At 37.0% G+C, this 25262-nt stretch overlaps 5 protein-coding genes and 2 non-coding genes across 11 annotated transcripts; 3 read left to right on the plus strand and 4 right to left on the minus strand.

Annotated features, from left to right (window-relative positions):
* The first annotated feature begins 501 nt into the window (after window positions 1-501).
* Window positions 502-4063, plus strand: LOC103338691 (eukaryotic translation initiation factor 2 beta subunit). Its single transcript, XM_008241961.3, has 10 exons — window positions 502-656; window positions 955-1007; window positions 1716-1824; window positions 1928-1983; window positions 2065-2119; window positions 2226-2320; window positions 2428-2573; window positions 2807-2949; window positions 3151-3236; window positions 3808-4063. The coding sequence occupies exons 2-10, from the start codon at window positions 960-962 to the stop codon at window positions 3883-3885; spliced, it is 816 nt and encodes a 271-aa protein (XP_008240183.1). The 5' UTR covers window positions 502-656; window positions 955-959; the 3' UTR covers window positions 3886-4063.
* Window positions 3466-3550, plus strand: LOC148921358 (small nucleolar RNA SNORD34). Its single transcript, XR_016123408.1, has one exon. It is a non-coding gene; the product is annotated as a small nucleolar RNA SNORD34 (small nucleolar RNA).
* A 508-nt stretch (window positions 4064-4571) lies between the features above and the next one.
* On the minus strand, window positions 4572-6230 carry LOC148921359 (uncharacterized). Its single transcript, XM_089044155.1, has 4 exons — window positions 5804-6230; window positions 5622-5701; window positions 5091-5325; window positions 4572-4950 (listed from the first exon to the last, which is right to left on the minus strand). The coding sequence occupies exons 1-4, from the start codon at window positions 5895-5897 to the stop codon at window positions 4835-4837; spliced, it is 525 nt and encodes a 174-aa protein (XP_088900281.1). The 5' UTR covers window positions 5898-6230; the 3' UTR covers window positions 4572-4834.
* A 140-nt stretch (window positions 6231-6370) lies between these two features.
* Window positions 6371-8515, minus strand: LOC103343267 (methylesterase 17). Its single transcript, XM_089044154.1, is given in 5 exon segments — window positions 6371-6646; window positions 6649-6745; window positions 7399-7533; window positions 7900-8040; window positions 8136-8515. Coding segments are annotated over 5 exon segments (855 nt in total). The 5' UTR covers window positions 8436-8515; the 3' UTR covers window positions 6371-6464.
* A 1137-nt stretch (window positions 8516-9652) lies between these two features.
* On the plus strand, window positions 9653-14956 carry NET4A (Kinase interacting (KIP1-like) family protein). Of its 3 annotated transcripts, none has more exons than XM_008242072.3 (4): window positions 9653-10030; window positions 11435-11495; window positions 12015-12126; window positions 12855-14956. In XM_008242072.3, exons 2-4 carry the CDS (start codon window positions 11481-11483, stop codon window positions 14618-14620), a joined length of 1893 nt encoding a protein of 630 aa, XP_008240294.2. In that variant the 5' UTR covers window positions 9653-10030; window positions 11435-11480; the 3' UTR covers window positions 14621-14956. The 3 variants fall into 3 exon arrangements, with proteins under 3 accessions (XP_008240294.2, XP_008240364.2, XP_016651314.2); XM_008242142.3 differs by having other exon boundaries at window positions 9773-10030; window positions 12021-12126; XM_016795828.2 differs by lacking the exons at window positions 9653-10030; window positions 11435-11495 and having other exon boundaries at window positions 12036-12158.
* Window positions 14957-15017: 61 nt separating this feature from the next.
* Window positions 15018-15090, minus strand: TRNAR-CCU (transfer RNA arginine (anticodon CCU)). Its single transcript has one exon. It is a non-coding gene; the product is annotated as a tRNA-Arg (tRNA).
* Window positions 15091-17520: 2430 nt separating this feature from the next.
* LOC103339003 (DEAD-box ATP-dependent RNA helicase 20-like) lies at window positions 17521-23845 on the minus strand. 3 transcript variants are annotated; one of them, XR_016123308.1, is made up of 14 exons: window positions 23400-23842; window positions 23137-23229; window positions 22859-23023; window positions 22661-22756; window positions 22460-22534; window positions 21907-22068; window positions 21166-21246; window positions 20286-20384; window positions 19780-19875; window positions 19122-19253; window positions 18891-18965; window positions 18485-18637; window positions 18309-18383; window positions 17521-18152 (listed from the first exon to the last, which is right to left on the minus strand). XR_016123308.1 is itself a non-coding variant. In XM_008242309.3 (14 exons), the coding sequence occupies exons 1-14, from the start codon at window positions 23700-23702 to the stop codon at window positions 17976-17978; spliced, it is 1719 nt and encodes a 572-aa protein (XP_008240531.1). In that variant the 5' UTR covers window positions 23703-23845; the 3' UTR covers window positions 17521-17975. The 3 variants fall into 3 exon arrangements, 1 of the variants encoding a protein (XP_008240531.1); XM_008242309.3 differs by having other exon boundaries at window positions 18485-18574; window positions 23400-23845; XR_016123309.1 differs by lacking the exon at window positions 17521-18152 and having other exon boundaries at window positions 18310-18383; window positions 18485-18611.
* Window positions 23846-25262: the final 1417 nt, after the last annotated feature.

Genomic DNA, 25262 nt, shown 5'->3' on the forward strand with positions numbered 1-25262 from the left:
TTTCCAGGGTTTTATTAATTTTTTTTTGGGGCGAAAGTTGCCAAATGGCCACTTGTGCCTAGAACTCCCAAATATTACTTTATATCATAAATTTTTTTGAGGTTTACGAAATTATCAGATTGTGTTCTTGTTTTTTTGTGTCATTTGTTGCTCGATCACATCACATCGTTGTATTTGACGGTTTTAAATGACGGCCAGACGACACGGATGTTCAACTTACAATTTGAAGGACGATAATAATCAATTTTTATATAATAATCAATTTTTATATCAAGCACACCCAAAATCAACACAAAGTCAACAATTGTATATTTTTGGTGTGTTTATAAATGAGTTTTGAGTGTGTGTAATGATGGATTTTGAGTGTGTTTATAAAGTTGCGGAAAAAAAAATCCCTGTTTTTAGTTAGCAAGTGCGTGATGGGCAAGCAACAAGAAAAACTGAAACCCAAGGCCCAATGGGCTATTAAGCTCTTTTTAGGCCTTGTTGCACGTGTGTAATTTCCACCCAACTCACCCACAAATTAAATAACTAGCAAAAAAAAAAGAAAACGAATAAAATAAAGAGAAAAGAGCGAAGCGAAAACACTACAGGCGAAGGAGCGAGAGCTAGGGTTTCCAAAATCGCCAGTTGTTTACCCAATCTTGGTTTGCTTTGTATGATTCTGACCTCTTTTCGTTCATTCTTTATTATTTATTTATGGTTTTGTTTGTGTTTTTAAAGCTTTGGTCCGGATGGGGGAATTCAAGCAATGATTGCTTAAATGGTGTCTATGCATCGCAATCGTTCTGGGCTTTATTTATATTTGGTTGTGTGCTAGGGTTTTTCTGATTTCTAGGTTTGGTTTTCTTGAAATAGTTCGACATAGAGAGATTATGAGTTATTAGGGCTTGTTTGGTTTTCGGTGTATGTAGGGTTTAGTCCTTGATAGATATTGTTTCACTTGTTTTGCAGCAAACATGGCAGATGACAACCAGAATGAGGTGAAGGACGAGGTGGTACCAGATGTAAGTTTCACGTTTTTGTAATTGCACCCCATCCGATAGATAAGTTTCAGGTCTTATATGATTGAAATTTTGATTCCCTACCTCTCGTGCATTAAGTTCATTTTGGAATTTAAGATAGATAAGGTTTGTTCTGGTTTTCTTTGGAGAATTGCTGGATTTTTTATTTGAGAATTCTAATAATTACTTCAGCTTTGAGACGTAATTTGGCTATTGGAGCTTGAATACGATTATAGCATTATTGAAATTGGACTAGATATTCCCCCTTTTTCTCTCAAAGAAAGGCTCACCTGTGAATTTTGTCAAAAGTTTCCTTTGCTTGCAACTATTTGTAGTCTGGAAACCATATTATCTATTGCAATAAAAGAAGTAGGAGAAATATATGGCCGATAAAACGTTTCTGCTGGGACAGTGCATCTTTATCTATTTGGGTGTGTCAGTCTTCCATGAAGTTTCCCTTTAGATGTATAAGAAATCAATGAGAAAAAAAAAAACCAATGAGAAAAATTGTGCTGGTTCATTTTTGAGGGAAAAGTTTATCCAGATTCTTCTGCATTTCCAAAAATTGTTGTGATCCCCTGGCTAGAATTTGGTGGTTCAGAATGGTAGTGTAGTTAGCTATATCGAGGTGAAGAGTGTCTCTTAACTAGATATCCTAGACGAGTCTCTTAACTAGAACTAATTATTGTGGTTCTTCATCCTTTTTTGCAGATTGCCCCTTTTGATCCTACTAAAAAGAAGAAAAAGAAGAAGGTTGTAATTCAGGATAATACTGATGATTCTGTGGACAAGCTGGCTGAGAAAACAGAAAACCTGGCAGGTTGTTTAATTGAACAACCATTGATTACTCTGTGCTGTTTTCTTTTACAATTATGTTATACATGCATCACCTTTGGTGGTACTTATCTTTTTGGTCATTGCAGTTTCTGATGGGCAGGAGAGTACATTTTCTGGTTTGAAAAAGAAGAAGAAGAAGCCAGTAAGTTTCCAAGCTTTTCCAATGTCTACAAGCAGAATATTTTTCCTAGATATTGATTTTTAGTGGTGGATGTGATTATAGGTTGAAACCAGTATTTTGAATGAAGACAGTGAAAATGTAGTGGAAGATTTAAATGGTGAGTGTTTTAACTTCTTTCTTTTTTTTCTTTAACCTTCTAAAATGCCTGCAACCTTTATGTCGTTAAAAAAATTGTTTAAGATTTTATATTTTTGGCCTTTTAGAGCGCGCTGGCGAGGATGAGGAAGGAGAAGGAATTGTTCTTGAGGCTCCATCCTATCCTTGGGAGGGGAGCGATCGTGATTACACATATGAGGAGGTGTGTAAATTATTTCATCTCCATTACAGATCTTTTACAGTTCAGTGATGGTTCCTTGACCCTTGTACATATATGTTTTATTTATTTTTTCAATGCAATGTCTGCAGCTTCTTGATAGGGTGTTTAACATTCTACGTGAGAATAACCCGGAGCTGGCTGGAGACAGGCGTAGGACAGTTATGAGGCCTCCACAAGTACTTCGTGAGGGCACAAAGAAAACTGTTTTTGTGAATTTCATGGATCTGTGCAAGACGTATGTTTCAGCTCCCTTGTCTGATAAACCGAAACCATCATTTTTTTTTATCTCATCTGCATTAAATGTTTCCTTCCTTTTATTTAAATTACTTTGTCCATTAGAATCTCCCTCTGTTGGTTTCTCAGTTTACCTTGGTGGTCATGTTTGTTTGTCATACTATTTCTGTGGAAATGTCTTATTTGACAAAGAAAAAATACATTTTTTTTGGTGTTTACGGATGGTGTTTACAGGATGCATAGGCAGCCAGATCACGTCATGGCTTTCTTGCTGGCTGAATTGGGGACAAGTGGATCCCTTGATGGACAACAGAGGTTGGTCGTCAAGGGAAGATTTGCACCGAAGAATTTTGAAGGAATACTGCGGCGATATGTCAGTAAGTACCTAGTTCTGTGGTTTGATTTATTAATTTTTATTACAGTCGTTAATCTGACATGGTTCGATTGAGTGTTCTGCAAGATGCATTGTTGATTAGGCCTGCTTGGCAGTTATATCTGTCATTTTCTATGTGTTATGTTGTGTTTCACACTTGTTACTATTGTTTCATTTTTTCTTATGTAACTTTTTTTTTTCCAAGATGAATATGTCATCTGCCTTGGGTGCAAAAGTCCAGACACTATACTTTCAAAGGAGAATCGTCTCTTCTTTCTCAGATGCGAAAAGGTAACAGTTAGCATTCTCTAATATTTCAGTTGTCTATTGGTTTGCTAATTTTAATAGTTGTGGTACTCTGGGCATTGATTGAATTCTATCCCATAGATTGGCAACCCCCTGGATCCATAGTAGACCCTCATACATCAGCTTAGGATCAGTGGGATTGATTTATAGGAAGTAGTTAAGCAAATAAAGAACGGTTTTAGCATTTTTATGCTGCTACCTAACATCTTGTTCAAGAGGCCTATGATGATCTGAAGATTTGCCTACATTGTCCGATTCTTGCTCATGATGGAGTAACCTATATTATTTCTGAGGCCTCGTTTAAAATTTTGCTCTTTTTGTTCTTTTGAAGGGGTGGTGGGTGGGTATTGGGACAAAACCCTAGGGTATAGGGTGAAGGAATACTTTTCTTGTTTTTTTTTCCTCATATGCTCATAGTTTCTAGGTTAATCAATGCAATATGCTACCAATCTTGTATGGTTCTGTGTTTCTGGTTTTAAAATTCTTTAAAATTGAGTGTATTTTGTCTTACTTTCAGCTTCCCGGCTAATTTATTTGATAAATCTTTATGTTGCAGTGTGGTTCTGGACGAACAGTTGCTCCAATTAAAGCTGGTTTTGTGGCTCGCGTTGGACGAAGGAACGCTGGGACATGATCTTAGCATAATTTTGTGAACTCATGGTTTACATGTAGTAGTTAATGGATTTTTGAGTTGCGTGTTTGGCATCTACAACAGTAATATTTTTGCTGTGACGTTTGGATATTGAGGAAGATTTTCTCTTGTATTGTTGTTTCACAGTTACCTCTGCTTAGTGATTACAGACCTTCCTATACTTCGGCCTTTGCTACTGCTGCTCAATTATTTTCTGTCTAGTGATAACTCTCAGACGTTTGAATGTGCGTTCCTCTGCATGTTTCTCTTGCAAGTTAAACCGTCACCCCTGGGGTGGGATTGGATTGGATCAGACCTGCTAGATTGGATTGGATTGGATCCTTTGGATGGGTCGTGTGTCGCAATCTTTTAAGCACTGTGTTAGTTTAGGTAGGTTAGTTTACATTTGACGTAAAAGTCAATGAGGAGTTGGATTGAATGATGACTGCTACTCAGAGCTAAGGGCATGCTTGGTGTTGATTAGGCAAAAACAAGAAATTGGTTTTCATCCGAGCTCATGTGTTCGAATTCCTCTTCTCCTTGAATAAAAAATAAACAAAAACAAAAACCCAGTAAAGAACAATTATGCGTGTCGACAGAGGTTACAATATATCAGTGGAGGTTTCCATTTTCCCGGCATAGACACTGAAATTTTAGAAGTTGATGGAAATTTGTGAAATTTGAAACAATTTGCGGGTGCCAAAGCATTCCTTACAACATCACTAACACGATTACAAAATATATTATAAGGACTAAAATAAGTAGAAACAAAAAATAAAAAGAGTCTAAGACATATGCAATAATAATAGTAATGGAAGTGTTGATCCTTATTGATTTCAATAGTGTAGATGGCTGGCTCTGCCTGCCTCTATTTGCATAATATGTTGTAGGGTTTTGTAGAGTACACTCGACTAGAATTTTCCAAACTGTCACACAGCCGGTGGAAAGCTTTTCACATGATGTTGGACATGGCTATGAAGGCCAAGCTTGACAGTGATGCAACATATGGTATGTACATCTTCTGGTACACCTTCATCCCACTGCTCTTGTAATTCGCTGTTGAAATACCTGCATTTTCCCAGACTTCCAATTAATGTTATCGAAAAAATCAAAGCCATTCATCAAAGTTTCGCAGTCGGACAAATATTTAAGATGGACTTACGGTATAACAAGAGAACAATTCTTTGCTTATAAGTAGAAAAGAGTACCTGAATTATTATTTTTATCGGCACATCCGTCAATGATGGTTCGATTGAGGACATCTACAGTGGCATTGTTATGAAACCAGAAGTCTCTTTTGACCAAGTAGATGCATTCAAGCACACCTAAGGCGTGTTTTGAGCACCCTGTTTTATCACTGCAATAGTCTCCCTTCTCACTTGGGGCCACGTCCACTATTCCACTGAATGTCAGCTGCCCCTTCGGCGAGCAAGGAACAGGTACCTAAAATTATAACACCCACCAACACACTTACAATTCCTTCTTAGTTATTAACCAAAATTCATATTATGTACCATAACACCTATCTATGTATGTTTACCAGCTATTTTTCTTGCCGGAGGTAACATGTCATGCCGATTGATCAGTTGATGAACATAACATATTAGACTGTTAATTTGAATTATTGGTCGAATGCATTTTTTCTTATAAAATATAGTATTAACAATTTAATAACATAATATGTCAAAATTTGCTTGAGAAGAGAACGTTAGTCTTCATGTAAATTTATGTACTCTTACTGTTTTGTTCATGCAATAGAAAGCACTCATCCAACCCTCGAATGGGCTTAGATTTACATTGTGTGTGGGCGCTGTTTTATCTGAAAATCAAACCAAAGTACAAATAATTAATCTTGCCTTTTTCTTTTATTTTTTTCATATCGTATATAAGAAGAACGATGAGATAGAAGAAGAATACATACTGAAAGCATGAGCATTTTGAAACACAAGGAACAGCCCCAAAGTGAAACAAATCAACCCAATCCTTCCACCAACAAAGGTCTTGTAATTTTCCATCCCTTCAAGAGAAACTGCGTGCTGCTGCTGTTTCTTCTTCTTCTTCTAAAAACTTATCTGGGATTAAGTCTAAGAGAAAATTTCTGCGCTATCGAAACATTTATAACCTTTACAAGGGGTTGAATTCTTCATTATAATTGAAGAGAAAAAAAGACTAAGAGCCAAAAACATATGAATCTATCATGTCTGTTTCAGTATATGCCTAGTATATATGTAGCAACATTGATTTAACCTAGGATAATAAAACAAAGTCCATTTTCAGCAGACAAAATGAGACAACCATAGCTGATAAAAACAAGAGTTTCATAGCTTATGGAATTTTCCCTTCTGTTCTTTTCTGGTCATCTTATTGTGTTTAGTCCTGCTGTCCATAGGTGGCCCATCTAAGGACGGATAATATTCTTCTCCTCTAAATTCTCATTCTGCTTGGAAGTTTATTGGATTGGTTGTTTAAAGCCGTGAAATCCTCCAAATGAGTACAATTACTATGAAAACTTATTGGCATTTTGTGTGAGTGTTACAGAGCATTAAGAGAGAGAAACAACATGCACTTAAAAACTCCAAATTTTAAGAACATTTGATGGAAGCCAATGCTTTAACCAACAATCCAAAGAGCACAGTGGGTGTGGAGAAAAATGGGCTATGATCACTATCCAGAACAAAGACTTGGGATGGTGGCCATCTCTTGATCATGGCATCTTGTTGCTCAGGCTTTATAACATGGTCCTGCATGGTCTTGATGTACACTTTGGCACACAATCAGCGGCATCCGCAGTTCGTTCGAATCGAGCACCCTGCAATGCCAGCGTAGGTCCTGGCCTCAGCAGCATTGAAGCTAAAGTTGAGTCCTGAAACATTCAATACCAAAGAGGATTATAATAAATTTGGTATTTTGTTCCAACACATTGCGTCTTAAACTAAACCGCTCTGTAATAGAAGAGAAGTCAATTCTGTGGTAAATTTGAGATGGCCTGTTGTGGTCTTGGTGGTTTGGTGAGGTTGACACTACATCAGTTTATGTATCTTCCTGCTGCAGTTAATAGTGCACTTGGGGCTGGTTTGGTATGTTGTATTTAACTGGACTGGAATATATATTGAATATTGATTGCACTACAATGTGTTATAATGTGCAGAGTCTCTCAGGGCTCTTCAGCAAAAACTGTATTTCAGGCTTGTATTTTGGCATTTTAAGGGTCTCCAGTGTGACACACCTCTGGCTTTCTTTCCGGTGTCGATTTTGACATTTTGGAATTTAGAATTTGAAAGAATTCGTTTAAATTCTGCACAACACTGTCTAATACAAGGTTATACAATTTAGCATAATCTAATTCAATCTGGTGGACATAGGGTCCAATACGGCTATGATATAATTAAGTTCCAACCGTAGAAAAAAAAAAGAAATGATCAAGGCCCCAAGGGGAAGATAAATATCCAAGAATTCTTACTATTTTGAGGCATTAGAAGAAGAATATATAAACTATGTAGTACTAGTGCTGCTTACCTCTAGAGGGCTCATCTGATACAAGATTTGGTGCTGAAAATTCTCCTTCATTATGGCACTAGTAGGAGGCTGGTCAGGTCCCAACCCATATATGAATTTGACGACGTTTCCAAATGCTGATAATTCAGGCTTTCCCTACTCCATAAGTACAGAAAATTGGCAAACATGGGTTAGGCCAGTTGGTCAAGGCAATGTACCTACCTCCCTTATACTCGAGTTTCATCTCCCTCCCTCATAGATTAGAGTAATTTAGAGTAGTATCAATTGTATATAAAAAAAAAATAAACAAATAAGATAACAAGAATATACAAACATAATACATATATGAAAACAAAAATTTCAATGCAGTAGCATGCTTGAACACCATGGTACCTAACTTTTCCCGGTGCTACTCAAAAAACCCTTTGTGAACTCTTATTATACAAAAATAACATGAGTAAAGAACTAAAGGCTTAAGATTTTTAACCCCAAAAAAAAAACAAAGGAAGAAATGAGTCTTACATCTTTGAAATCTTGATGGGTAGAAAATCCATGCTCTAACATGGTTGCTGCAACATATATTGCCATATGTATTTTGTTAGCAAATCTGTGTATAGCATCCGTCAAGCTCATGCCTCCTACACTGTGTCCCACAAGTACTACCTTTGCATAGCAAACATTATTAATTAATCCCCCAAAAACTAAATCAACATAACATAATCAGCCTAATTAAGCAAGATTAATTAGGGTAAACTCACCTTTTCATCCAATGGCAAATTGGACAAGAAGTTAATGAGAGGCTTGTTATAGTCTTGGAAAGTGAGGATGGTGTTAGGGTCAGACTGGTCAATGCCGGCACCTTTTAGGTCAAGGCATGTCACTTTGTAGCCTGATGCTTCCAAGAGACATCTGATCTTGTACCAGCACCAAGCTCCATGCCCTATGCCATGGATCAGAACCAAGTGATGCTGCTGCCGATGATGATGATGATGAGGGTATTTTGGTAACATTTCACTCTTTGTATGCTCTTTCTCTTCTTCCACTCTTCCTCCTGACATAGAGGATAGAACTTCAGTTTTGTTTTAGTTTCCTCTGGCCTTACCTTATCATATGTGATGATAACGTACATGTGATTTGAGGTGATTTACTTACGTAGGAAGTTAACTAGTTGCTCTCCAACTGAGTTGCGTCACCAAGTAGCTATGCAACAAAAATGTCCTACGTTGGAGACAGGCCTGTGGATAATGTTTCTTACTAATTCGTGTGTCTTTCTTTCTGATATGTCTCTTCGTTTGATGCATACATTACATACCTAAGATAGTTAGAGACATTTCCAATCAAACCAAAATGTGAGAGCAGAAGATAAGGTTTTCCCTTTTTTCTTCTTTGAGCAAAGAGGATAGCAACAAAATCGACCCGACCTAACTACCCACAATCACATTATGACTTATAAGTAATTAAGGCACTCTAAATGTTATTTGAGAAGGTTATTTTTCTTGTTCTTCTTACCATTGACCTAGTGATCAACACTTGTGGACTAAGTTAAGTATTGTATGTCTTAATCGTGTTAATACGCTTATCATGTTTTTGTTCATGACAAACACTAATCATATCATAAAAATTAAACGTAACACTGAAAACACCAACTTATTACATCAATTTTGAAAACTAACTAATGTGGTAGTACTAGTAGTTGGTTTATTTTCATTGCGAGCCCACTCTAGATCTTCCTCTTTTTCACAACAAATAAAAAAAGATGTCATATCAATTGATGTGTCAAAATTGGTGCTTGTAGTATTATTGAATTGTTAATAGGATGACAAAAGCTCTCAAGAGTAAGTAAAATCTGTAGGTTTTACTCTAACAACATGATAATATCTTCGAAGTAAGTGAAATCAGATACAAACACAAGAAGATTTGTCCCATCAATTCATAAATCAAAGTTGCAATTTACAATGATGAAGGTAATAGCATAGATAAGTAAAGTCAGCCATTGAGTAAAGATGGAGATGACAAGTGAGTACACGTCGATATGGACCAAAAAATTTAATTTTGGATGTTAATGTAGGGGAAATGAATTTCTTTGGCGGTGAAATCATTTATCACAAAAAACAGTAAAGATAGGAGTGATATTTTGATGAGTCTATGTCGACTAGAAAATTATTGACCTAAATAAATAAATATAATAATAATAATAATAATGAAAATGGACGGCAGATATAGCCCAACTATATGCACAAACGTTACAAGCTCACATGCTTGTGCCTGCCTCTTGAAACTTGGTCAATTGATTGGAAGAGTGCTGAGATTGACATCCACCCATGATTTTGTTGTCAAATACGAAATTTTCAAATCAATGAAATTAAATATGAAAATGAGTATTTTTGACTTTGTTGAATTTCTATTTCTATACTATTCCTAATCTCGGCTCCATTTGAGAGCTCAGAAGCAAACAAGATCAAGGCAAAAAAGTTGTCTTTCTTTCCCATTTCTGAACTTTGTCGAGTGGAGCCTCAAGGCCCATTTCCCAATTCCCAAACACCCACCGCTCTCTCTCTCTCTCTCTCTCAGCCTTCAGGTGGGTGCAGTTATCACCACAGGGATCTGTCTTCTCTCCCTCTCTCTCTTCAGTCTGCAATAGCAAAGATCAAAGGTAAGCTTTTCAATGACTTTTCCATTTGGGTTTTTGATTTTGTTCATAAAGATGACTGCTTTATGTGATTCTGCTGCTGGTTTGATGATTTGTGGATGACTGTGTGTACATGCGATGCTAGCGTAATTAGCATATCTTCATTTCTTGAAATTTTTGAAATCTTCATGCTCATATAGACTGATAATCAAGCAATAAAACTACCCCCTTCTTAGTTTGGATTTCAAATTCCCTTGTACTTTTCAGAAACAAGAAAATTTTCTATTGCTGGACATAAGATTTTTGTAAATTCTTTTTGCGTAAATAAAGAATTTTATAATTGAGTAATTATTGTATGAATGTAATAATGGCTCACTCGCTTACTCTCTCACTCTTCCATCTACCAAATTCACTCCCTTTGGAATGGAAGGTGAGGTGAGGGCTGTGGTGTGGTGTGGGGTAATTAGCCTGGAAAGTCTTTGTTCCGACAGATGTACTACACTCAATTCCCGCGGGTTCAGATTCAGATTTTTTTTCATACCTTTTCTTGTTTTTGAGGTTAATTATATCCTCCCAGCTTTTCATGTGCGTGCCTTCACGCACTCTCTAGATTCTAGAATGTGGGCTAGTTAATCTTGGACAATTTGGGCCCATAAAACAATTTGGCAACCCACAGTTCCCAAACTGATTGGCCCAGTTTCTAACTCTGTAGGCCCAACTGGACTATGGGCAGCAATGCTTAATAATTTTATTTTTTTTATGAGTCAGAGTTTATAATCATTTGTCATTGTTATTTCATTTTATTCTTCAACTTACTTTTCAGAGAAATATCTATGTTTGTGAAGTGTGTAAATGCTGATTTATAATGGTAAAGATTATTTGTTAGAGCAGGAACGTTATTAGAAATGATTATTAGATTACAGTGTTATGCAATCAATGTGAATACTATAATGTTGAGATTCTTGAGACCTTGTTGTGGACCTGTGGTTGTTAGTAGTTGGAAAGTGAGATTATTATTCATCCACATTTTATTAGATAAACTAAGGGCCCTTTGGTATTAGGATTGAGAAACCGTTTTTCATTCCCAGAAAGAAAGAATCATTTTCAAACACTGGAATAGTGTTTGGTAGCCTATTTTGAACATCAGATATCCGGAAACTATCTCAAAAACAGGGTGTTTCCGAAAACGATAAATCATCATTTTCTGCTACCTGTTTTCTAGTTTCAACAGAGCAATTCCCAAGAAAAATATCAAATTTCAAGATAAATTTCTATAACAAAAATATCATGATCATACTATAAAATCTGTAAAAGCCTGTAAAATTGTTTTTTTTTTTATATTACTATTATTGAATGATGTATTGGACATAATAAATCTGAACAAATATGTTATCAGAAAACTAATCTGTTTGTCTGCTTTGGACACAGGTTATCTATCAAAGGTATCAACTTGAAGTTTCAACCATACTAGCAAATGGCTACTTCCTTGGTAAGAAACGAAACTCCAGCAAACACCTTGGGTACATGAGTAAATAGTTTTGCTAATTTATCAGTTTCTAATATCTGTTACTTTGGTAATTTTGAGTCCAATTTTGTTTATAAAGATTGTTAAGGAACTACTGTGTCACGAGCTTCACTCCAAAAATACTGTTTTTTTATGTTTTTTACATTTTTTGCTATAAATTTTTTGTCTATTATTTTTGTTGGCTCCTGAATTTGAGTTTGGTCAAATTATAATGGTGAGTCGGATAATGGTACGTGCAGAAATATAAAAGGAGATAGGGATTGTGGTGTAGGAAAGGATAATATTAGCTGTACATGTCATTGTGGTGATTTTCATCAATAATATATGGAAACTCAATGGAGTGGTCAAATTTTAGACAAGATATTCTAGCATCACTAAAGTTCAGTGTTGAATGAATAAGTTGCTTCTTTAGGGTATTTCTTCCTGCATTGTCTGGTTTGCATTGAAACTCTTAAGTAACTGCTGGTCTTGCTTTCCTGTCAGGTACAGTATAATAAGACTATGAAAAGGACAGAATCAAGAAAGTCTCATTCCTGGTGGTGGGATAGTCACATTAGTCCCAAAAACTCTAAATGGCTTCCAGAGAATCTCGAGGGTGAGCAACAAACACCTCTTTCGGTCTTATTTGTAAGTGTCTTTATTATAAATAGAAAAGAAGAAGAAAAAAAAGTTGCATGTTGCAAAGGCTTAGGAAAGAGATGGTCCAGTGAGGACTTTCTTCCTGGATCATCTTTGTATATATCTAGTTGCTGCTTCTCATAGAAAAGGAAAAATATCTTGCCTAGATTACATAGCAGTAATCCGTTTATAAGATTTTATTCAGTTTGACCTAGCTACATTCAAGCATTATTTGGTTCTTTTGACTTATTTACAAGAAATTCTGGGTTAGTCAGATTTGTTTTACTATTTTGGCCTAATTTTGTTTCTTTCTCATTTTTCATCTTCTTGTCCGGTATGCAAAAGTATGAGTTAGAAGTTAATTGTTGAGAAGAAACATCTTTTGTTATGTTCTTCAACAATATCTGGTGCCTTAAACCGGAGATGTGGGATAAAATTTCAGTAGCAAAGGTTTCTTGTTCCACATTCTAAATGAGGGCAAACTTAAAATGGGTAAAGTGGACAGCGGTTATATAATTTTAGATGCTTCTCCTGATCTAATGGCCTGCCAACTTGTGGAGGCAGTTGGTTTTCCAAAATTATGCATGTTTAAATATCTAAAAAGTTGATTTTTATTTTGGTCAAAGTTCTAAAATGTTGAATGCTGTAGTCAATTTTTCACCAAAATGCCTATCAAGAAAATGACAAAACGATCCTTCACCACAGAGATGGATCGGAGCATCAAGCGGATGTTGAAGCTGATTGAAGAGGATGGGGATTCATTTGCGAAAAAAGCCGAAATGTATTATCAAAAGAGGCCTGAATTGATTGCTCATGTTGAAGAATTTTATCGCTTGTACCGGTCCCTGGCTGAACGCTATGATCATGTGACAGGAGAGCTGCGGAAGAATGTGACCTTGGATCTCCAATCACAGAGTTCATGCCTTTCTGACATTGGTTCAGAACTGCCATCTGCATGGCCGTCTCCTGACATACAACCCCAAAGGCTGGGTCGTCGGAGATCTGGCCCTCGTGCTGCTGGCTTTGATTTCTTCCTTGGCCCTGGTGTAAACAGCTCGGATAATTACCAGAAAGAGGGAGACGAATCATCTTCATTAACCGATTCCGAGCCAGAATCTGATGATTCTTCAGTCAATAATTATTCAACTCCCTTAGGAAATGGTGGTGATCATGGGCAGATGAGAAAAATAATTGAATTGGAAATTGACCTTCGTGAAGTGAAGGAGAAGCTCCGGATGCAACAGGAAGATAATACAGATAGTTCATTCACGGGTTCAAAAACTGATCATTCTGAAGGATTTTCTGCAAAAATTGCAGAATATGAGCAAGAGCTGACAACTGCAAATGAAAAATTACGGAACTCAGAAGCAGAGATTACCAGGTTGAACATCAAGCTCAAAAGGTACGAGTCCTCAGAACTTAATAATGGTTTTGATGCTGCACTTGAAACATCAAAACAGAAAGAGGCCAAGAGGGATGAGGGTGAGCAAGACATCAAGATAAATGAAATGTCAGAGGTTCATAAAAGTGTTGGTGGGCAGGAAGAAGTTAAAGACCCAGATAGCAAGATGGAGGCATTGATGAAAGAGCTTAAAATCACGAAAGATAGACTTCAGATATCAGAGAAAGAGATTGCAAGTTTGAGACATCAACTTGAGAGTAATAAAGCCTCTGAGGAAATCCAGCGGTTGCAAGGTCAGCTTGAATCCGCTAACAAGGATATTTCCATGTGGAGAGCAAAGCTCAACACAGAGAAAAGAGAGGTGTCCAAGCTGCAGGAACGAATTACAAGGTTAAAAAGTAGTTTATCAGACCGGGATCATGAGGTCATGGATTTGAAAATAGCAGTATCTGATGCTGAGGAGAAGATTTTCCCAGAAAAGTCACAGGTTAAGGCTGAAATATCCCGATTGCAATCAGAACGGACACGCTTAGAGGACCAGCTTAGAGACTGGGAATCTCGTGGCCGGTTGTTGGAGGATGAAATCAGACAGATGAAGTCTGGAAAAACAGAAATGGAGGAGAGACTTAATGGAAAAATCGAGCAGTTAAAGGAAGACATCCTTGAGAGAAGCAATCAAATGGAGAATTTAAACACAACCCTTGATGCTATGAAAATAGAAAGAGATGAGCTTAATACCAAAGTAGTAACACTTAAAGCAGAGGCGAGTTCTCGAGATGATCAGATCAATGAGATGGACAAGAATTTGCAACAAATACAAACAGAACATCAAGAACTGCTCGACGGGGCTGAAGGGGCACGTAAACTGGTGGAGGAGCTGACAGCAAGAGCGAAAGAACTCGAGGAGGAGATTCAGAGGCAAAGGGTTACGATTATGGAAGGAGCAGAAGAAAAAAGAGAAGTTATAAGGCAGCTGTGCTTCTCTCTTGAACATTATAGAAATGGATACCATAGACTCCGACAGGCTTGCATGGGGAACAAGCAGCGAGTTCCAGTTTTGGCATCTTAAGCTAGATATAAATTATGTGATCATAGTTTGTAAAATACATGTTATTTGAGTGCCTGTTTCTCTATGTAGGTTGGAAATTAAATCCCCCAGCCTAATGTTGTGCTGTAGACCATGCTCCCATGGTTATATTGATGGTTTGCGTAGAGTATGCAGATATAGATGCAGGAGAGTCCTATCTAAGGGCCATTTGAGTCACTGGCTTGCTCTCAAAAGGTGGGTGGAGAGAGGGCAAAAAAGTATGTGAGTTTGGTGTTTTGGGTTGGATTGGCGCAATTGAACTTTGTGTTTTGCAAACTTTTTCTGACACATATATTCCAAAGTGTTGCTCATTCAAAATGTTGGCCTTCATTAACTATTGCCGTTTAGCGAAGTGAAAATAAAAAATGAAAGACATTTCCGCGCCAGGAAGGGGTCGAACCTTCGACTTTCTGCTTAGGAAACAGACGCTCTATCCACTGAGCTACAGGCGCTTGTTGTTATACATAAACCTAAAATTATTTAAATATGCTTCTATTGCCTATTTTGAGGATAATGTCACCCTTTCCGAGGCAAGAGAGAAAATGTCCAGACATTCCTGATATTCTTATATATATAGAAAACTAGAAAATCAAATAATCCCACAAAGATTCTTTTGTGTATTTCCCATGAGGAAGACTAATATATTAATTTCTCTTTCCTTTGTTTAGAAATGAAATAATAAAAAATAGTGAAAATATGTGCAAACATTTCTCCTCAGTTGCCAACAAAATATCCAAGGGTATGTCTGTAAAGGAAGTTGAGTTCAAAGTACAGAAGACATCATAATTTAGTCACATATTTTTCTCCATTTTGTTTACATGACTAGGTGTATAAAATCATGTTTATACCCACACAAAAATAAAAAAGATTGTAGAGAACAATATGATTCTCTTATAATATTTCTTCTATATATTTCCGTTTAAATTCTAATACTCTCCGTCTCATGTGGGAAAAAATACTTAGTTGAAATTGCAACGGGGATAACATTATTTTTCTAAGTAGTGCACGTAGAAGTGTTATCACATGTGTCATAGCGTTATAGACTGGGAATAGCAAAATAGTGCTATTCCCATCTCATGAAAATCCTTCTCTTCATGTGGATCTCTCTTTGGTAGTCTTTCTACTACCAAAGAGCTGAACCCAGGAAATTCAATATAGATTGAAAGCACATTTGACCCTGGGCTAATAATAATACTATGATGAAGCTGGTATATCTCATTTCAAGATAATTAACCAAACCCAAATCAATAACACAAGATGGGATAAGTTGAAGGTAAAAATTCTCCCATGAAACCTTCCAAGACTTCACCAAATTTAACGCCTTTGATTTTTCGTAGAGTTCTAGCTGGTTTGAACAAGCTGTAGAAATCTTGAGCACAACGATGTGAAGAAACTGAAGAGCTAAACTGGGACTTGCATTAATATCACAAGGCAAATGGGAAAGAAAATGTTTCAACAAAACAGATTCATAATCTGTTCTGTTAGCTTACAAAACAAGCAATTATTGAAACAGATGGAAATTAGAATCTCCTTAAATTGAAGATGAAAAATGCTTTTGTTGTGTGAATCCTCCCCAGATCCAGCTTCTTCAAATTACTGGCCTTCATTTGTCACAGGCTTCTCCAAAAATGTCTTCTTTATCCAATCAAATGGCTGTTTCATGTTTTGTATGAAGAAAAAGGAAAGCATTAGAATTATACAATAAAATAAAGCAGCTTTCAATATTTCTTCATTTCCGCATAATTTTTACTTCAAATTTTCATATTTATTGCAATCAATCAACCTATGGCTTGTCGAAAAAAAATTGATAAATAATTACAGGGATGGTAAAATCTGAAGTAAAAACTGAAAGAGAAAGGGGGAACCTGGATGAACCAAAGAGCGCCGGTGCCGGCGGCGACGCCCCACATAGCGACCGCTTTTACATCGGAGGATTGAGGCCTCGGAAGCTTCGAGAAACGTGACGATTGCGCTGCGATTCCCCCTGCCATTTTCAGATCTCAATTTGCAAAAAGGCAGAGAGCTCAAAACCTCAACCCAATCAAGTCAATAGCAACTTTGACTTTCAACAAAATTTGGCAGCTGCGTTTGAGGTCACTTTGAATTTTATTGGGAGTGTCTTAACGCAACTCTCGTTTATTCGTTTCTCAAATATAATATAAAATTGCACCTCTTTTTTCTCTTTCTTCTTTTTTTCTTACATTCTTTTTCCTTTTCTCCCAGTTAGGAAATTACAAGAACAAAATTTTAAAAATATTACAAACCAACCAGAATGTTAAATTCTCTTTTGTGATTATGGTGTATAATCACAAATTGGCAATCAAGAATGCAGCTGTTTTCGTTTATAAGGGTCATTGTAAAAGGTATGAGTTCCAACGGATTTTTCAATTAAATTGGACAAGTGTCATGATCATTATTTAGTGGACTTTTTAATATTGAGACCTAGGCTAACAGGGTCTAACCCAATAGGCAAAATGCCTCGACTTCCGGATTAGTAGTTTCAAGTTCGAACCTTCGTGGCACCACTCTAACATCTTACAAGTCTCGTTTAAAAAGGTGAGACTCATAAGGACGGGTGGACCCAATTCAAATACAATCCAAGCCGAGCCACCACAGTAGAGGATTTTGAAAAATTAAGTTGGTCCCTTTTCTCCTTTTGCCTGAAACATTGAGTTTGGTCTTGCAATGGCATTTGATGCTTAACCTTAGAAATGACATTTTCTGAACATACGTCTGGGTCTAAAAAGCAAAACCAAGGCATAACGATGAAGCGTCTCGAATTTGCAAATTATTGCCGCAGGGAGGCACATATTGCACCTGTGAATGTTAGGCACAGGATAGGAGTAAAAGAGTGTCAAGTTATATATGCCTTTCGGAAGCCATTATCAGTCCAAAGTATTTCATTCCACTACAAACTTCTCAAGTCAACTTCATTTTTAAGATGTACAATGCAAAACCTATGAGCCAACCCTAAGCATCAAATCCTTAGTCCTTGGTACAGATTCTAGGTACATTAACGATATAAAACGACAGACCTGAAAAGTGGACAACTTACAAGGAACTAATTGTATTCAACACCTTTGCAGTCCAAGCCTCAAGTCAGAAGTAACATGCCTATAGATGAACTTTACCAAACTTGCAAGACAAGCATGCATAAACAGCACAGGCACATTTACAGCTGACACAGGCCACAAGGTGCGGGTGGGACAGAGGAAGGGAGAGAGAGAGGTGGGGGACTTCTACTCTGGCTTCCACACAGCGTACATCTTACCAACCTCACGATCTTGAAGCCCCAAGCACGACTCGCTGCTTCTAATTAAAGAGGCACTGAAGGTCATTAGTCGTCCCAAGCACTATCTGCAGCACCTTCTCTTTTACTGTTGGAATCAGCAATCATGAACCTATACTTGTCCTCAATGTTTACGGATGTGGGTCCCGTTATTGAGCACTTTGATAGAGCAACCCTAGCTTGCTTTTGAGCAGCTGCTGCTTCTCTCTCTTTCCTTCTTGCAGTCTGATAGTTAATAGCAGAAATTGTCAAGGTTTACAAATGCAAGAAATAAATTAATCTCTTCTTTCTCCCAAGATTATCTAGAAATGATCAAGAAAGGCTAGGCGCTAGTACGACGCCAAAGAATTGACCGCTGATAGGTTATCTAAGAATCTGTACCTTTCCAGTTGCAAAAGCCACAGCATTTCCAGATCCAACATCTGCAATTGCTTTCTTTATATTTGCCACAAGGAACTACAGTGTGCCATCAAGAATCAAGAATGAAGAGTTATATTCTGCCAATGGAAGAGCTCATAAGTAAAAGAAGCAGTAAGAGAAGGTGGAAAATAAGGTACCATATCACGATCAGTGTAAAAGGAAGTAGCTTGTCCCATTGATCCTGCTCTTCCTGTCCTTCCAATCCGGTGTACATAATCTTCCATGCTCTATATTGAGGTAGCCATAACTGAAGCTTCAGGTTTGCTATTTCACAACAAAATTAATAGCAACTGAAAAGACCAAGCTAATGAGATGCTATCACATGATAGCAGAAAGACTTAATGATCATAGTTGAGATTGATTTTATGCTATTCAAATTCCAAAGATCACCACCTATTAGATCACCTATTCCAAATATCACAAGTTGACTCATTCAGAAGAATTGCCAAATTTATTGCCATTTTTCAGATAATCTTCTAGGTTGGATAAGTGGATTCCAGATATAACCCAACCAACAGGCCTTTTAATTGCAACCAGGTATACCTTTGGAAGATCCAAATTAATAACATGAGCAACTCCTGAGACATCCAAACCACGAGATGCAACATCAGTGGCGACCTGCACACAAGGCCTCAATAAGGTACATGGATGGCAATCTTAAAAGCTTCCTTATATTCAAGCAGAATCAGACAAGTATAAACAGACAAAAATGAAAATGTGAAATCAATAGAGGACAAGTAGCATCAATTCTCTCCAGCAACATTGAGGATGTACCAAAATATTGGTAGTGCCTTTTCTAAATTCACGTAGAGCAGCCTCTCTTTCACCCTGAGTACGACCACCATGAAGAGCAACTGCATGCAACCCTTGTGCTACCAAGGCATCAGCAACTTCGTCACATCTCGTCTGCATGCACGCCCAAATTCAGAATCCAGTGTCAAATTTCATGAATAAGCCATACAAGATTAATCATTAAAGCCTTTGTCTGAGAAAGTAGATAGTAAGAAGAGAAAATTAAGTCACGCCAGATTGAAAAGTATTTTTGCCACATAGCAAGCATATAAAGCACTCCGATGGCAACATGCACTCAGAAGTAGGAAAGAGGTTGCGCTAAATTTGTATCAATGTACAAAGGTTTCACAATTCAAGCTTTTAAGAAGAACATTTCATCACCAAGCCCTAATTTAAACTTCTTTCCATTATTCAGTACACTACAAAATGTATCACAATATTGGAATGCCGATGCATTGTTAGGCATGATGCTCACCTTTAAACCAAATCATAAATGAGTGAGTTGTCCACAAGCATAGAGATTAAGAGGAGATGCAGGCAAACTTGTCCATCAACATTTATACCCATGACACTTTTAATTATAAGGTTGAAATGATGACAGTCATAATCAAGTGAAGATACAATATGGAGCAAAATGTACCTTCCTTTCAACAAATACAATAGTTAAGGGAAAGGGATGGCCAGATCTTTCAACCCGAGATGCCTCCTCTACGAGCAAAGCCAAAAGCCTATCAGTCTACACAAACAAAGCACCATTATTGAGTTAAAACCAGGCCAACAACTCTCCCAGTTAAAGGGTCAGACGCATTTCAAACTACATAGGTAAGCAAAAGATAAGCTGAGGAATATGCTTGTCAAAGATAATAAGATCAGTATCAAGCACATAAAATACACAGGGAACAGAGATTTCCAACCAAGTAATACATAGAAAAACTCTCCACAGCACACGTCTAGCATAAAATTTTCAGTACAAATGCAAATCAGACAAGAAGTGACTGAACAATAAGTGGAGTTAAAAAGCTAACATAATCCACAAAAACACCATCCCCACCCTCAAACGAAAGAAAAAGAAATTAAATTAAATTCTCAAACATTGCAAAGAAAAATTAAAGAGAAATCAACAATGATTGTTCTGGGTGAACCAACCTTCTCACTCTCAGAAACCTTCTCCAAAGTCTGAGTTACATTTGCTGTGGGGCTACTCACTTTTCCCACCTTCACTTGCACTGGGTTAGTTAAGTATTCCTGAAATTGGACAGCAGAAGCTAGAATAAGTGTTTTTCTGAAAGTCGAGAGAGAGAGAGAGAGAGAGAGCATAATGATCATAATGTTATTCTAATAATTAGATTTTGTATATTGGAAAATGACAAACTAAAAGTTCATTCCAAACTTGGGATAAAATTACTCTGCAGTAAAGGGTAGAATGCATTAGTGGCTATTGATATGGTCAAGACTGCACAGTTTTAGTATCTCCTCTAACAAGGAACATGATAAATAGGCCTAAATACCTTTCTGCATGTTGCAAAGCAACAAATAATATGAAGTTACCATCAAACAAAGGGATGATGTCTCATGTGTCTCTCAGTAAATACAATAAAATTATCAGAAACTTAAAAGATACAGGACAAAATTTGCCGTAGAAACATGAGATTGTGAAATGAGAAGGTTGATTTGATTAGACAAATGAACCACAATGACACTTTTCTCTTATTCTGTTTACATTGAACCATGCTTTTGACTTATTTAATAATAAATGTCAAAATTTTTGATCATGTATCATATTATTAAAATTAGGAAATCACAAATATAACCAGCTTGATCAAAGGAATCCATTATCCGCATATTGGCACAAGATTTGTAATACTATCAGTTGGTGTTTAAATTTCAAGGGCAGGGAGGGAATTTGGGTGATTGGTAACTTATTACAAAAATAAATCCAGCCATAGACTGCATTTCCAAAAAAAACATTATAGTTGTATAACACATAAAAGCTCGTTTAATAAGGTAACTTCTTGGAAAACCATACCTGGGCTAATTCTTCAATCTCTTCAGGCATAGTTGCACTAAATAGCAAAGTTTGATGCTTTTCAGAAAGGTTCCGCATCACCTAAAATATCACCAAAAGAGATGTGACATATCCGTCCAGAAGTAAACAGGGAATCAGATGATTATATTATGTGTTCTAATATATGTATCAGATAACCCCTTTCAATGTTACGGAAATGCTTGCAAATAACGGGTTTAAGTCAAACAATTATTTAAACATTGAAAATGCTTTACAAGGTTCAGAAATATAGAAGGGACACAAAGTTGTACAAAACCTAAACGCTATTCAAAACGGAACCTAAAAGTGAGGTGAACATCATGTATAAGTATAAATCCCCCAGGACGTTCTATATGTCTCCTTGAATTTGTGATTCCACTTGGTTTCCTCCAACTGCAGGCTTTTTTCCAAGGAATATTTTCTCTCTTTCTATGTTCCCTTTCATTGTTGCCCTATTCTTTACAAAGTTTCATTTCTCAAAAATAGGCATTCACGTTCAGCCTGATACTTGATGCTATAGGTTTGGAAATTATAAATGAAAGGAATACCCATGGAAGCATTGGAAGGAATAAACGGTTGGACACAAAAACTTTGGCTCAAGAACTTAAAAACGCAGGCCAAAACAAGCCACAGGGACGATGTTATGACATAATTTCAAAAGCAAAAGGCAAAAAGATTCTTTTTTTCAGACACAATCACATCAAAAGGTGAGACAAAATATACCTCTCTTATCTGCGGTTCAAAACCCATGTCAAGCATCCTGTCAGCCTCGTCCAGAACGACAAATGAAATTCTAGTGACGGAAGTATTCCCTTGTTGTAAATGATCTATAAATCGTCCAGGAGTAGCAACCACCACATCAACTCCTGCTCGTAGCTCAGACCTCTGTCATTTCATCCAGTAGCAAAGCCACAACCAAACAAGTATTAGCAAAAACTAACAGGAAATAATATATTCCGTAGAATGCTATAAGAGTTCAGAAAATCATTGCACTAAAGGAATATCTCACTCTTACTACATGCGAAACAAGGGAGGTACGGGTTAAGTGTTTTATTTTTTAACCACAGGTAAGAGAGCGAGGGAGGAGGGCATTAGGCAGAAACAAATGTTCACAAAATCTATAATACCAGAGAAGCAATAATTCAGAATCCTAGCCCACACCAACCTAGGCAATATCGAAAGCAATAACACAGGATAAGAAATAATGAATTTTCTACGAAGATTAAAACAATTATTTGAATAGTAAAATGTAAAATTATTGAGCCAAATCTATCACCTGCTCAGCTATGTTGGTTCCACCCACAACTATGGCAGTTCTGAAGGATTCAATAGATTTACTAAAAGCTTTGACCTGTAAAAACACAATCATAACTTAGCACCTAAGGAAAACTATTACGAAACAAATTCCAAGCCAACCCAAAAAAAAAACCTTGTAATCACAATGTTATCTTTTGCAGCCTAAGCACAGGTATCGTACCTCTTTTTCTATTTGTTGGGCAAGCTCTCTAGTCGGGGCCAATACCAAAGCTAGTGGCCCATCACCACGTTGAACAGGAGGTTGAGCCAAGCAATGCTACACATTGAAATTTAAAATTAAAACCTTAAGTAAAACAAACCCACTTAGCAGGCATAACGTCCAGACTGCATAAGAATATCAAATAGCGCAGACTCGGACCTGGATCATTGGGATGGCGAATGCAGCCGTTTTCCCGCTGCCAGTTTCAGCACAACCTAATAGGTCCCTCCCACTGAGGGCAACTGGCATGGCTTGAGCCTGAATGGATGTTGGCGTGGTGTATCCATGGTATGCAATATCTTTCATGATGCTAGGGTGCAAACACTGAGAATAGCGAATCCAAATGATTTTGTTACACCGTAGAGAAACAAAAACAAAATACGCTAGTAAAAATAGAAGCAAAAATCCAATTTTGATAAGACACAAAGATGATTCACCATATCTGCAAAAGACTCAATTGGTGCAGGAGCAGGAGCAGAGTCTGGACTAACAGAAACATCCAAATTAAGCCGCAAACAAACCTCTTCAATCTGCAGGCATGTATAATTTTGTAAATAGACTGATAACATTAATAAAACATAAATGTCATTGAAAATATGAGATTAGCTGTAGCAAGAACCCTAAGTAAACGAATTCAAATACAAGGCCAAGAATTTCACAAATTCCCAAAATGCAATTGAAAACTGGTGAAGCGTCGAACCAGTTCAGGCTTCATGCGGAGGACGCGTTCGGAGGGCTTCCACTGAGGGATGACGGCGTCAGGCCGGGCGAGAGCTCTGTTGGCGGTGGAGATAGCGCCGGAGCTCCAGCGAGAGGCATTGGAGTGCGAGAAGCTGGAGAAGGAAGCGGCGGACGACTTGTCGTTGTTGAAGTGAGAGTTGGAGGAGGGGTACGAGAGCTTGCTCTGATCGTCTAGGGTTACAGATGAGGTTTCGGTGGTGGTGGTGGTTGTGGTGGTGGTGGTCGTTGAGCTTGACCTTAGGTGTGGAGGCACATACGACATCGTTTAGCTTTCGCGAAAGGTTTCTCAGAATCGGCGAGAGTTTGATTTATGCGACGACTGTGAGTAGAGTGAGTGAGTGTTAAAAAACAGTTCGAGAAAAACGAGAGGTTCGTGCGTGCTTTGGCCAACCAATCTATCTCCCCAGTCTTTGTTTTCAAACTCTCGCTAACTTGCGCCTGTCGGGGTTTTGGGCCCACTTGGGTCTTTGCGGGCTTATATTTTGGTGCATGTTTTGGGCCCAATAAGACAGCGTCGCTTCGTTCTCTCTACTTCGCCCCAAGAGGAGAGTGGTCATTTGGACCACCAATATAAGCGTATTACTCTTTCTAGCCACTACCTAGCCCAATATATATTGTACTAGGCCCCCACACGGCAAGATGCAATCTGAGACAACCGGAATGTATACGCGAGTCCAATTTTCCTGTGCCTACTCTGTTACCTATGACCCTCTAACCTAACACTGTCAACTTTAATTTGACCCAAAAAAAAACAAAAAAACACACTGTCAACTTTAAATCAAATTTAAAGAAAAGTTGAAAGAATTTCAAAAATCCAATCAATAGTTGGGTCGAGTCCTCAAATTATTGTTTGTTGATACAAGTCCTTTGACTAGTTTACCATGTAGATTACATTCCATTTTTGACAGGTTTATTCAAACTTTTCTATTTAAATTTTTTCTTCCTATTATAGCCTTATTGTCTAAAATGAATAAGATGAGAATTTATATGCCATTAATGAGTAAGATTATTTACTCTTTTGGAGATACAATTTCTCCTCGAATTTAGCTTATTAACCATATGCATGTTTTTCTTTCTTCTTTCTCCATTTCTTCTTCGTTCTCCATCTTCTTCTTTTCTTCATATATATATATATATATATCCTATGGTAAAGAATGTTGATCTTGTACGGTTAATTGACAATCTGTACATTGCCACATATAATTCTAAAGCCTTTTCATGCTGATGATTTTGAATGTGACCCAAGATCATGGAATTCCATATTACAAGATTCCTTTCCCCTTTCGTTTTCTTTGAAAAGTTGTAGGTAATTATTTTTATTTTTGTTCACCCTATGGTAGAGGTATAGTATATACTTTTGTAGCTAAATTATCATATGGTGTAAGTATATTGTCATATTGCCTATTGCATAGGTATATATACATGTGTGTGTGTGTGTGTGTGTGTGTGTGTGTGTGTGTGTTCATATTTTAGACAATGAATAATAGTATTTTATGTACATTTTTTTTATAGATAACATACAGTTTTATTTGTCTATTTTTGTATTTGACTTATAGGTAGTCTTCACCTATATGTTCCTAACTTATGGGTAGTATTCTAATTTATATTCATGACTTATAGATAATACGATATATCACTAAGTTTTTTTCGTTGCTAATAAGAACACTATTTACTTGTATGTTAAGTACAATGTGGGTACTTGGCTAATTGATTAGTATAATATGTGGGCCTTTACTTTCATTGATTAATTTGTATTTTACCCATATATTAGGTAAATATTATCAATGAAAGAATTCCAAATTTAAATTCTGCAATTTAATTA

This window comes from Prunus mume, linkage group LG1, assembly GCF_029339155.1.
Source record: "Prunus mume cultivar Tortuosa linkage group LG1, ASM2933915v1, whole genome shotgun sequence".
Lineage (NCBI taxonomy): Eukaryota > Viridiplantae > Streptophyta > Magnoliopsida > Rosales > Rosaceae > Prunus > Prunus mume.

Coding starts and splice junctions, on each gene's coding strand:
- LOC103339003 (XM_008242309.3), bottom strand. CDS start 23,702: ATGTCGTATGTGCCTCCACACCTAAGGTCAAGCTCAACGACCACCACC. Junction 20,385..21,165: donor AGATTGAAGAATTAGCCCAG/GTATGGTTTTCC, acceptor GTCCAATTTCAG/GAATACTTAACTAACCCAGT. Junction 19,876..20,285: donor AGGTTTCTGAGAGTGAGAAG/GTTGGTTCACCC, acceptor TTGTTTGTGTAG/ACTGATAGGCTTTTGGCTTT.
- LOC148921359 (XM_089044155.1), bottom strand. CDS start 5,897: ATGGAAAATTACAAGACCTTTGTTGGTGGAAGGATTGGGTTGATTTGT. Junction 5,326..5,621: donor TCTATTGCATGAACAAAACA/GTAAGAGTACAT, acceptor TTATAATTTTAG/GTACCTGTTCCTTGCTCGCC. Junction 4,951..5,090: donor CGATAAAAATAATAATTCAG/GTACTCTTTTCT, acceptor GGGAAAATGCAG/GTATTTCAACAGCGAATTAC.
- NET4A (XM_008242072.3), top strand. Junction 12,127..12,854: donor GCTTCCAGAGAATCTCGAGG/GTGAGCAACAAA, acceptor CCTTCACCACAG/AGATGGATCGGAGCATCAAG.
- LOC103338691 (XM_008241961.3), top strand. CDS start 960: ATGGCAGATGACAACCAGAATGAGGTGAAGGACGAGGTGGTACCAGAT. Junction 1,825..1,927: donor GAAAACAGAAAACCTGGCAG/GTTGTTTAATTG, acceptor TGGTCATTGCAG/TTTCTGATGGGCAGGAGAGT. Junction 2,950..3,150: donor AATACTGCGGCGATATGTCA/GTAAGTACCTAG, acceptor TTTTTTTCCAAG/ATGAATATGTCATCTGCCTT.